General features: G+C 43.9%; 1 protein-coding gene across 1 annotated transcript in view; it reads left to right on the top strand.

The window, feature by feature from the left end:
* SLC1A2 (solute carrier family 1 (glial high affinity glutamate transporter), member 2) overlaps positions 1-1,205 on the top strand; it is a 27,453-nt gene extending 26,248 nt beyond the window's left edge. The window contains exon 10 of the mRNA XM_009873795.1: positions 1,131-1,205. Coding sequence (XP_009872097.1) covers positions 1,131-1,205 — 75 coding nt within the window. The remainder of the gene's footprint in view (positions 1-1,130) is intronic.
* The last annotated feature ends 11,877 nt before the right edge of the window (positions 1,206-13,082 follow it).

The following is a 13,082-nucleotide window of genomic DNA, read 5'->3' as shown; positions in this document are numbered from 1 at the left end:
CTGTGGTTTTCGTTTCTGAATAAGCTGTTCGTTCCTGTATTTGCATGTTTCCCCCTTTCAATTATCTAAGAAAAAGCTTGACTTTGTTTCAAAAACCAGTGCATTTTGTCATGTTTCCATGTCCCAATGTTTCCATGCATCTAGTTTATCCCGCATGGAGAAATTCAGCTCTGTATTTAAATTTTCATTTGAAGCTGAGGATGTTAACTTACTTAAAAGGTAAGTTAGGAAAGAGCGAGACACAAATTTAGATTTAAATGAAGGATTCTCTCACGATTATAAAGACCCAGATCATTTTAGTGAAATTGGATTGACATTTAACCTTTTTAAAATTTCTCCGAGGCATTTGCCTGGGGCTCTATTTCTTGAAGCAAGAGTTTATTAATAGTGATTTGTGGGCCGCAATGTACTGGCCGGTGTTTGCTGTAGAGTGGTAGATCACTAGAGGCCATCTGCCTTGCTGAACAACCTAAAAATTTTAGCAGATATCTTTACAGGCAAAAGTGGTGTTTTGCTGTACTTTGTGTGAGACAAGCATAGCGTAACGATGAATTTTTGGTCTGACTATAGTCAAAATCTTTCACTGCGTTGTTAGAAGTAGTGGTACGATGAACAATATTTCCACGGTGTATCTTTTCTTCCATTCCCTTAAAGATGGTGTAAGTGTAGGTGAGCTGGTATAGATACACATCTATGGTTATTCTGGCCTTGCATATTTTCCATGTCCTTGCATCAGCTATCCTGCTTTGCTAAGGAATTCCACTGAAAAAATACGACTTTCTATATTAAAAAAAAATAATAATCTGCTTTTGAAATGATCCAGAGAAATCTTAAGAGGTAGAAAGGAACAGAATCTGAAATATTTATTAAAAGAAAAACCACGGCAAAGGCTAAGAAAATATGGAACTTCTTTTTTTCTACTGCTAATCTTTTCTAGTCAGTATAATAAATGAACAGGAGTCACAGTATCTGGGAGTGTTGTGAATTCTGAATAAATACACTTTGCATGTATAATAAGACACGGTGTACGTAATTCCTGAAAATATCATGATCTTCCATATAAAGCTCATGACTTTTCTTGTCAAAGTGCCTTGGCCTTTAAGTCGGTTATTGATGATAATTACTTGCAGGTAACACTGGCAACCAATGGCAAATCTGCAGACTTCAGTGTTGTTGAAGAAGAGCCTTGGAAACGTGAAAACTAAGGGAAGAGATTCCTAGCTCCATCTTTCATAAGCCCTGAAGCTATCTTCTGGCAAAAGATATCACGATTAAAGAAGATTCCTCTTTTTGTCTGTTTAACATCTACAGTTTCTGCTTACTTAATTTCTTAACCGAAACTTAGCAAAGATCTCATCAAGCCATTGCAGTGTCTTTGCCAAGCAATGATCCATAACCATCTGTCTCCCTTGTGTTACTGTTTGGATGGTGCAGCTGGAGAATATTCCGTGCAGTGCAATGCGCTCTCCCCCGCCTCCCCTTTCACTCAAGACACAGAGAATGTAAATGCTGCAAAATGGGAAGATCAAAGTGCCAGTGTGGTTCACTACAGGGACTCAGGGTCACATATACAAGAGATACCTAACACCACGTAAACCTTGGAGCGTTCTGGTGGCTTTTGTGGCATACCTGATCCATTCAGCGCTGTGTGGCTAAAATGTCTTCGGAAAACGTCCATAAAGGTTTCTATTGGTTTGGAAAATAAGAAACAAGCACTGTATTTTTGTGCCTAGTTGTGGTTTAAACTGAACTTAGATCCAGGGGCAAGATTAAAGTGTGGAAATCGATAGTTTATCTCAGACATTTTGCTAGAACAGTACAACTAATACTTCGCATCGAGGCAAAACTTCAGATGTGTATGCGCGCGTGCTGGGTTTTCGTCAGCTGTCCCAGGGCAGGCGCAGCCTTTGGGGCCGTGCTGCTTTGTGACCGCAGTGCATCAGGTAATGCCAGCGGTACTAGCGCAGGGCTGGGGGCTTCTGCACCAAACCTATGCCTCATGTACGAAATACAGAACGCCCTGGGCTCAGCTATGCCATTCTTGATCAAAGTGGGTACTACCTTATCCATGGATGTCAGAGGTGTTCCTCTGAAGAGGACGGGGCTACTTGGGTAAGGTACTGCCAAGATCGATCATCGATGTCCTGATTGGGTACTTGATAATGAGCTATAAACAAATTCTGAATCCATTATTCTAGGAAATTGTGAGTTTTTGACTGTGATCATCACTAGCATTCGGTGTGAAATCTGTACTGTCTTTCGAGTAGATGCCATGTTTCAGAGAATGGCTAAATCCTGAATTCGTTGCCAAGCCGGATTCCATACAAGGTTAACAGAATTTGGCCAGGCTGAATGAAGAATAAACCAGAATTTCAGGATTTGTGGCAGTGCATAGAATATACATCTCTTTCTTTTGCAGAGTAACAATTCGTGTAACTCTCTACTGTCAGAGGAATGTTTTCTAGAGCACATGGCATCTGAATGAACAAGACGGTATTCTGTCAACATAGTGTAGCTGACTCATCCTCTCAGCAGAAATTGCAGTCATAATAGTCATCTGTGAAGTGTTTTTAAAGGTGCTTCTTAATACTCAGCAATTTTAAGACACTGGTGAATGCCATTGTACTATTAGCAATGATCTATAGCAAAGCTGAGCCGCGTGGCCTTGGGAGGCTCGACCCACAGAACAAGGGTTGTGCAATTTTGGGGGGAGCTCTCAGAGCTTCTCAGAATGAATCAGAATATGAGCATACAGTGAACTTAAAAATGGCAGAAAATGGAGTTGAAACATTTACTGAAATAGGCCATTCAGTGCCTGCCCTCAGAGCTGTCATGATCTTAAACAGAAATAACGAGCTTAACTGTAGAGTGGTATTTGGCTCTGTAGAAGAATGGAAATATAAATATAATCTGCTTTTGCTCATCTGCATTCATATAGATATCTCCGAAAATGCACCCACACCTGAGCCAACCAAGGCTACTTGCATGATCAATGATGCGCAAGATCAAGTCCATTGTTCAAGTATCCCTCATTGAAGCATTTTTTACTGTGGAATATTTAGCTTGCCATTCTATTTTTGTCCTTACTTGCATGCCATGGCTACAACCCCAAGCAAAATGGCCTAAATAATATCAGAAATATCAAACCACTGTGATTTCTGTAGACCTCTAACATGTATTAGAGGTGGAGACTTCTTCCAGAGGCCTCCTGGAGCATCTTAAAGATTCTTTTTTGGTTTGTTTTTTTTTTATGAGGGAAGGATATTCAGAGAAGTGGTAGGCGCGTTGTCTTCTCATTTCATTGGTATTAGCATATCCAGGGTTAACCTGTAGCTTGCCGCTGCTTCTCCTAATTTGCCTTCAAAGACGTTTTTACTGCTGGGTTACGTGCCAGAAGTGTGTAGGTACTCTAAAATGTCCCCTGCTCCGAGGGTGCTGGCTCACATCGGGCGAAGTTTGCTGTGACTTGGGTGGTACTCGTATCCAAGAGCAATGTGCGGCGTTTACCCCTGCTTATATCCATCCTCCTCGAGCTGTTCCATGGCACAGCGTCCTCGCTAATAGGTGACTTTCCGCCCTCTTCGCCGTAGCAGTTTCGTAGAAGCAGCCACACCAGTTGTTCACCTTGAAAGTCGCTTTAGAAAACTGGTCCATACACTTTCAGCTGCCATTTGAAACTGTTTAGCGGTTGGAAACAAATGGGAGTGCCGGGAACGCGTGACGAGGCGCCTCCACAAAATTACACGCTGAGAGAAACACTTAGAATATGCTTACGCTTATCCACTGGGGCTGTGTTGTCCTTTGAAGAGCGCTTCTTTGGACGGAGACTAGAGGAGGAAGGAACGAGGTGCTGGAGAAACCTCACCCACACAAGGGAGAACAAATTTGCATCTTTTGAGAGCACTAGAGTAGCAGACTGTGATTTTAAAATAGTAATTCTGTAGATACAGTAACTCAGGGACATTTCGAATGGTAATTGCAATGGTATTTCTCTATTTAAATGTGGAGGTGGGAGAAGGAGAAATGTTGGGTTTGGTATAGTTCTCAGCTCTTAGCCTGACAATATTTAATATAGTGTTACTCCAGCACAGCGCTGTATTTTACCATCAGAAAGCTTTCCATTTCTCTGGGAAAATGTAACTCACTCTTGGCTTACATTTCTCGATTTGCTCATTCCACAGGAGGCTGGGTTGCTACTTAACTAAATAAACAGAAAATAACCCAGGGACTAGCCACTTCAGCTAATGCAAGGCTCACGTTTCAGCAGGCAGGGCTGGTCGCTGGCCAGTCTCCTCTTAGTTTTCCGAGGAGTGCTAATGCATTCATTTGCATATGGGAAACCTTTTGGTTTGTTCATGGGTGCTGCGGTGACAAAGTTAAAGGAAAAGCACAGTGGAAAGTGATTTTTTTTTTCTGTGTAGTTCCTAAACAGCATTTCTTTCTAAATTCATCTGGTTTGCTGCTTTGTCAGTCTCTCCCACCCTCATCTGTGCAACTGTGATTTCCTTTGCCCGTTGGGTTTCTGACAGCACACTGGCACATGGAAAAGTCCAGACCAGGCAGAGACTCAGTTAATTGTGCGCTTGGTTAAGTACATGCTTACGTGTTTGCTTTATGTGTTCGCTGCTGAAGCTAGGTCAGCATTCTCTTACTATCTGTTCACTGAAACTGGAGCGCAGTGTACATTGAAAGTACAGAAGAGGTGGAGCACTTTGCTTCCAAATTTGATGCTTCTTTGCTCCCCTTAGAAGACAAAAGCCACACCAGCAGTGTAAGAAACGTGCGTGTGTGTCTTATGCACGAAGGTGCTTCAGATGGGTAGGGGGTGGGCCCTTTGAACCCTGCTGTGGGATGTGCTCCTTCCATTCAAATGGGTGAGAAACTCAGGCAGTCTCTGCTGGCTGCAGTAAAACCTGTGCCCGCGAGGCTAGGACAGCAGGAAAGCCCCTCTGAAGTCTGTGGGAGTCACAGGCTTCCAGGAAAGGTCCAGTCCCTTCCTGTCTCCGTTAAGTTATAAGATATTTCATAATCCCAACCTAGGGAGGAGCCTTTGTCTGCTCTTTATGATGACACTGATTGTCACATCCAAGAAACCTCTGCCAAGATGCTTCTTTTTTGCCTGGTTGTTTCTAAGCTACAAGTCCAGCGATGAATTTAAAACTCAACACAAAAATAAGGATTGCGGTCAGCATAGGTTTTTTCTTCCTGGATATACAGCTGATCTCCCTTTCTTTGTTGAAGCACACAGAATTCCAAATTTTGTGTCACTTTAAAACGTACAAGCAATAGAAATTTCCGATTTGTTTTCCACCCCTCCCAGGGTCATTGGTTTTCCAGCAGTAGATCCTTGGAGGAGCAGACTATTCATCTGAGAAGCTGCAGCAATAGTGTTTGAACAAATTCACTCTGGCAACTGCCTGGGTTTTCTTTGCTTCCTTGCCTTCGCCTGTGTTGTTGCAGCCTTGTTGTAGCAACGCAGCAGCAATCGCACAACTCCCCCAAGCCACGGGCAATATTAAACCTCACCGCCGACATCCGCTTCTGTAACTATCTTTAAAAAGGCTCTGAGCTTTAGTACTGGGCTCAGAAGAGTCCTTTTGTGGAGACGTAAGGGTGTAGCTGTTCTCTCATTTCATTCATCTGTTTCTATTGCTGCCTTTGAATTAATTTGCAGAAGGATAAATAAGGGCACTTTATAAAAATGTACTGTACTGTTATTCTGCTATGAGCCAAGAGACCATCCTTGATTTTATGACTGTGACTTCTAGGGCCACGATTAAGATTTTCTTCACATTAGTTATGGTGATCAGTTATGGGTCCATCGGGACAATTCACCTTGGCTCTAATTCACCATGTAGGCTATGTGGAACTCCTGCTCTCAGCACAAAGCACTCTCGGAAAGAAGAGTTATTTTCTTCTTGCCAGTCATTTTGATGGTGTTGAAGGGAAAATATTTACCCAATTTCCTTTGTCTGAATAATGGTACATGGAGCGTAGCTTCAAGTACAAAAATCCAACAAAAACAAAAACCAAAAAAACCAACCCAAAACAAAAAAAAAAAGGAATTGCAATACTGAAGCATCAAAGAGGCAGTCCAGCTGTAAACGAGTTGTTCAGCTTCGGCATTTTATTTTTGAAAGAGTTCTTGCTCGCAATTTACCTGAAGCAGTGTGGTCAGTGCAGATTCCTTCCCAAGTCACGGGTCGTTCTTCTCACACAGACATCAAAGCTGTGTCTCTCCATGGTCCTCGGGCAAAGCACAGACCCTGCAGTTCTGCACACCTCGGGCAGGACTCGGTGCCTGGGCACGGGCTGTACAACGGGTGCCTCCCTCAATTCTTCTTCCCCTCCTCATCATGTTTGATGGTAAATTGAAATCTGCTGGTATGAATGAGTCAAACCCCTGCTGGTGCTCAGGTGCTGGTAATTCTTTTACTTCTTGTATGAGCAGGTTCTCTGGCACAAGGCTCTGAGGAACCGTCCCGCAGGTGTGCCCGCCAGCCCAGAAACATCTTTTCTTGCCTGGGGGAAACTTCCCGCCACCAGGCTGATACAAATCCTAATGGATAAAGTGGTTGTGCAGTTGCAGCTGTGAGTTTTATGGAAAACCCAGGCTCCAAACACTGAAAAAACCTGGAGCGCATGACTGAGCCACTGAGTAGGTCTCTGCTAGTCCAGGGTGAAAATACCCAACAGGTGACTGAAGGATTTGGGGAGGCAAGACCACTTGTGAGATTTCTCCCTTCACCCAGCCTTTGATCCCTTTCCACTTTCAGCTGCATTCTGCTGCAGAGCCAATGCTGACCAACGCCAGAGCGCTCGATCCTTCCAATCTGATTTTTTTTTTCAAAATTCCGGAGTCCTGCAATTGTTTTTAATGGTGCTCTGTGGCGCACACCGTTAGCACGAAGGGAAACTGTCACAGGCAGCATCACACAACCTGGATTGTCTGGTACCTGTATATTGCTTTGTACATAAATAGTGTAGTGTGCAGGGATTTTTGTATCGTTCTTTTCTATTATTTTTTTGTCCCTACAGTTTTTCAAGGACCGTATGTAAACTGTGTTTACAAATTGATTTTGCAGTCAGTATTGTTTCTGTAGGCTTGTGAGCTTTTGTGTTCTGCAGGTTGTCCTTCCTTCTTAAAGACAATTGCATACACTTCCATCCAACGTATCATGGAATGATATGATATCCTGCTCCTTTCTTAAATATATCCCATTTCCTACAATCTGGTGTGAACTCTAGCTTGTAGAATGCATGAGAAAAAGCTGCATATGTATTTATATTGTTAAATATTATATGTTCAGTGCTGATTTAGTTATTAATACAGGTTTTAGGGGTTTGTACTTGCTCTCTGGAAACTACAGTGTAGAATGAAGTAAATGACCTAGTATCTGTAATTTACAGACACACTAATATTTTCTTATAACCTTTTCTATATGACCGTATAAGGTAGGGAGATAATCTTTAACGGTGATCTGTACCTTAGAACAAAACTAGTTTTCCTATAACATTTAGGAGCGATGAAATATTTTTGTGTTATGTTTAGTGATGAATTATAAACAAAGCACAAAATGCAGGAAGCAAATAGGAATTTCAAGATGTCCTTAAATGCTGCAGTTCACTATGGAACAATGTTATAATAATCCGAACAATCTTCTAGATTGACTGTCTTGGGCAATCGTCCCTCCTTTTTGTCGGTTTATTTTTTTTTCCCCTGGTGTTACCTTTGCCAAATCTTACAGTTCTTTTTCTGAGGATCTGATCGTGTATGGCTGACTGACTCAGAACACAGTTTATAGAAAACTGGGGATCTGGGTAGGCAAAAAAAGTATGCTGTTGGGTACCCAGCCCATCTTCCTACAATACAGGGTATAGGAGTTCAGCCTGTGGGAAGAGTTCATGATTTGGCCACCTACCTTTGCCTTCTTGAAAAGGGACCAAGAGGATCACCACGGGACCAATGTCATTGGGCAGTATCCATACAAATACCTCCTGCTTTCTTACGTATTTTGAAGAGAACGACCACTTTATGTTTTGTCCAGGACGAATGAGAGTTCCTTCTCTGTTGTGGTCATCTGTTCCCGTTAGGCAAATACCTGTTGGCATTAAGGCCATGGCTATCACAATTTCTTTTTAATTAACAAGGAACTGTTTTTAGAGGAATAAAAATAAACTAATATAAATAATCATGACAGTGATACAACAACAAAATTTTTTATGGCCCACTAGCTCTTTGACTGTGATTCAAAACAAGGGAAGCAGCAAATACAGCTGTCCCAGTGCGGCTGATACTGGGTATTGCCTCAACTATTCGGAAAACTGTGAGGCCATGTTATTTGTCTGAGGTTTTGGAAACTAAATTTCTAGTAGAGATACATGTAGGAAGTGTGTTGACATACCCTTATATATTAATCTCTTTCTTGTATTTTAAATCAGATGTACCAGGTATTATCTTAATAGGAACCGCAGGTAGAGTAGTGTTGAGTTACTAATAGCTGTAAAACCTTATTGATACCAGTTTTGACATTTTGTTGAAGCATGATGTCCAGTGCCTCTCTGCACTTAGTGTAGATAATGTAGCTATCAACACGTAATTTCAGTGAAATGGTGTATACAGTATGTGTAGTAGTTCCTTAATTTAATTTAATTGGTTTCTGCGTATCGAGTCACAGTAGAAAATTAGACCGTCTCTTAAAATTTTGTTCTACTTTCTGTTTTTCGTTTGCATCTGGGTTCATTTCCTTTTGGCCATTCAACTGATTAGGTTCCACAGCTTAGTAGCTGCTTTATCTGTCTATTACGGAGTATCCTGTTCTGATCACATTCAGAATCATGTATGCAGCCAACTTCTTGTAAATATGTGATATTTTAGTTTTCAGCTATCTAACCGGTGTGGTATGTGTTAATACCTGCATGTGTGTAGTTCCCTGGCAGCGTGTGAACGTGATCCCAGCCTTGTGAACGCAGTGGTTGCGACGATAAGAATTAATGTTCACCTAGAGCACTTAGTTTCCCTTTTGTTTCCTTCTTGTTTGCTTGAAATGTTGGGACTCTCGATCACCAAAAGCTTAGTAATTTGCTGTTTAAATTGGCACGATGAATAAAGGGAAATCCACCTAACCGCTTTCCCGCGGGGTGCTCCGGCTGCGCACTCTGCATCGCTCAGCCCTTAGCCACGTCACAACGTCGCAGGATCCTTCTGAGTCACCTCCAGTTCTGTCTTGCCCCTAGATGCCAGCAGAGCAAGTGCAGTCACACGGCTGCAAGGGCTGCTCCGTCTCTCCAGCGTGCCCAAGAAGTCGAAGTAGGAACCTCTGCTTCATCCTCTCAGCAGGGGCAGTGCCTGAGAAATGTGGGGGCTCGCGGGCAAAGGTGCACTCTTTCTTTCATTGTTAAAAAGGATATTAATCACTACTGAAATTAAATGCAGTGCTTCTCAGGCTGCTGTGGTTGTTGTACAGGCCTGTTATTTTTAAAAAAAAGAAGTGTGATTATAAAGCAGATGTGTGAACTATATAGTCGGTGGCAAAACGTCTTCTGAAATCAGGGCTACAGTTCAGAACTGTGAGAAAATAAGACCTTTTGGGGACAAAACCTGAAAGAGCTTGGGACAGCAAGAAGCAGCTGGTTTGTTCCTAGGTACCCTGTGCTTGGATCCTGTAAATATAATCATCCCCTGTAAGTGGCAGGAGATCAAACTCGGGCCCCGATGCTTCGGCATGAGTTGCGCGCTGCAGTACTGGGCGCTGCCCGTCCGCCACCTCTTGCCCCCTCGTAGAAATGAACAGGCACAAGCTGGAAGGTTTGGGGATGTTTCATGGAGAAAGGGTGAAAAAAAGAAGAGGGGTAACGTTGGGTTTTTCCTTATATTCGAAAAGTTCCCCAGATCTCAAAGTGACATACTGTATGGTATCTATAGCACAGTTTGTTTAAAAACTAATGAATGCAGATGATAAAATTTCTCCCAACTCTGGGCTCTGTTCCTGTATATTCTAGTTGGAATGCCTCGTAGATTGAGTCTATTTTTGTAGTTCAGATCCTTTCCTCCTTACAGTGATGGGTAGTCACTTGCTGTTAATGCTTCCTTATCATGTGAACTGGTTTCTGTAACTTTCATGTATAAAACAAACTAGACATCCTTTCTGTACTGGAGATAGACGTGGATATAGTATTTCACTAAGTGTTGTACCTCTTATGTACATATCATCAATAAATGTCAATTCATAATTTTAATGGCTTCTATCTGTGAATTTTAATGTCAGCCTGGACTCAGTACAAAAATGCTTTGGGTAGGAGTTTAGGTACAGCAGTCTGGTGTGAGAGACTGCCTGTTCTGAAAACTGCACGCAGGGTAGAGACGGACCTGACTCTGACAAAGTGTGAGAAATCTCACCCCTCACTGGATCTTGCAAATATTCTAGGGCGCTGTCTGCAGCTGAGCTTGTTTGTCACAAGGGCCAGGATGCACAAGCTGCAGTTCTTGGCAGCGAAATCTGGAGAGGTGGGAAGAGATGTTAGAAGAGTAGGAGGATACAATGCGATGATGGCAGTTGCTTTAGAAACCCACTTCCCTCCTGCTACTAAAATATAAATCTCTTCCTCATACCCTTTCTAAAGAAATAATAAAACCAGCCTGTAGCTGAACCCTTGGAGCACTTCCTGAAGAAATCAACTCCATATCATGCGTGAGTTAGGAGATGCTCGTGGAGCAGACCATGGCCCAGAGGACTGGCAGCCCTGAAGTACGGACAAAACGTTCTGGCGTGGGTGCTCAGTGGAGCACACATCAACGGAAACAGCGCAACTGCCGTTGCGTGATCACAGACAGATAACCGAAACCCAGGTTGTGGGGTTTAACAGCCTGTGCAGCCCTGGGCTTGCTCCTTCCTAATCTAAGTGAGGCCAGCGTCTAGTTTCCAAAGTAAATTCAGGCATGGCAGGAAGTGGCTTTGGCAGCACTTCAGCTGGCGACCTGCCCCCTGAGTCAGTAACGAACCGAGACCCAGCGAGGCACGAGGAAGGGGTTTGGGCAAATGCTAAACCTGAGGGCCCAGCTATCTGCTGCCCTGTTGCCACAGAAACGTCCTGATCTGGCTCATCAACACGCGTTAATAAACGCACACTGGTGACATAAAATTCCCCACCGGAGTCTGCTGCGCTCGGTATTCCCCATCACTCACTTATTCCATGTGCCTCGTGTACATTCAGAGCCCTTCCATAGAAAGTGGTTACTCATTTGCTACATGTCATTCCAAAAAGTTTGAAATGAAAGGCTCGACGCTGTGAACTATGTTTGTTGCTTAATTCTGCAAGAATGACGTTAAAAAAAATCAAACAAATAACAAAAAAAGCCACCCACGCAGGAACCAGTTCTACAATTCTGTGAAGTTGTCCCTTTTGAAAACACGTACCCCAAAGGCTGGTTCTCTAAGCACTCACAAGCCCCTCGTGTGCCCATCTTTATCCATGTCCTAAGCCACAGAGAAAAAGATTGTTTGAGGGGTGTCTTTGTACCTGGAATGTGTCCCTCTCTACAGGACAGCATCTTCTACAAGGTGCTGTAAAAGCGAGTCATTATTAAGAGAGTCGTTATGAAGAGATACTTCTATATCCACTCTCTGGCATGAAAGAAGAGCTGAGAGAACATTTCAGGGCTGCTAAACCTTAAAGAGTCTTCTCCTTGGTGTCAGAAAGTACGTGTCAACAGGACAAGGATATGAAAGAAACAGGTGGCCCCAACTTACAGTGCTTTAAGAGGAGAACAGCAGCAAGTACTTACACTGTGTGTGGGCCAAAACGGGCAGGAGGCAGGAGCAGCCACAAACCGCAGCTGAAATGCAACGAGTAGATTTGTTGTCGCTACCTGAGAATCTGAAGAATCCTTGCAGCAGCCCCTGGATGAGGCACGTGGGCAGCGATGGCACAAGCAGGCACCAGGAGGTCTCTCCTGGGTGTTTAGCCCACTGCCGCGTTACGGATTGCCCGCGAGGTCGGGTCTTGCGGCCGCAGTGGTGGTGGCGAGGCAGGCAGGTGGGTAGGGGACACGCAAAATCTGTCTGCGCAGACAGATCAGTCACAAAGCTGACTGCCCCCTCCCGCAGCTCGCAGGGTTGGGAGCTGGAGGAACGAGGCCTCACACTGTTTGCAGTGCTTCTGTGCTACAGGAACGAGTATTTAGAAAAGCAACCTGGGATCTGTCTTTCACGGTGTTGTGCTATTCGTTTTTGCTTATGAGGGAACCAGAAATACGTCAGCCTTTCCTGAAGCCATTTGTAAGACGGTTTTACCTCCATTTGGCTGTTTTCTGATCAGTTCCCACGCATCACGCCCCCACAGCCCACGGACGCCGCTGTAGAGATGTGCGAGCTAGAAAAGACAACTGACTCACAACTCGGCACAGGGAAAGGAAAAGGGACCAGCTTAGCAAATGCACTCGAAATTCATTCCGGTGTTTCCCAGGTTACTGGCATTACCCAAATGGCCAGGATCAAATAAGCTTCGTTAGCTTATTTTTGAGCAGGGAATTTTGAAGGCACGAATGCAGATTGCTCTGAAAAAGGCTCCCTGAGGAAGAAAGATCTGCGCCTTTGCAGTTCAGTGACCCTCAGAGCTGCCTCTGAGTCTGCTGGCCCCTGTTTTTGGCTGGTGTGGAACCGAGGGGCAGGCTTTACGCCTGGTCTCTGCACAGGGCGCAGGGTGGAGGAAGTCACCCTTCCCGAACAAAGGGTGAGTTTGGTTAGCTGAACAAACAAGCATCTCTAACCTAAGAGTGCATTTTGCGCTTTCTCTTGATGGATGGAAGAATCATTAACTAGAAAATGAACTACAAGAGAGCTGCAGGGAAGTGCTCAGTAACGATAAACTCACAGAATCACAGAATGTTGGGGTTTGGAAGGAACCTCTAGAGATCATCCAGTCCAGCCCCCCTGCCAGAGCAGGATCACCTACAGTAGGTCACACAGGAACGCGTCCAGAGGGGTTTTGAATGTCACCAGAGAAGGAGACTCCACAACCTCCCTGGGCAGCCTGTGCCAGGGCTCTGTCACCCTCACAGTGAAAAAGGTTTTCTAATTTTT

Source organism: Apaloderma vittatum, unplaced genomic scaffold (genome assembly GCF_000703405.1).
Source record: "Apaloderma vittatum isolate BGI_N311 unplaced genomic scaffold, ASM70340v1 scaffold4927, whole genome shotgun sequence".
Classification (NCBI taxonomy): Eukaryota; Metazoa; Chordata; class Aves; order Trogoniformes; family Trogonidae; genus Apaloderma; species Apaloderma vittatum.
Note: the sequence above shows the minus strand (reverse complement) of the source record. Positions and strands in the feature narration are given on the sequence as shown.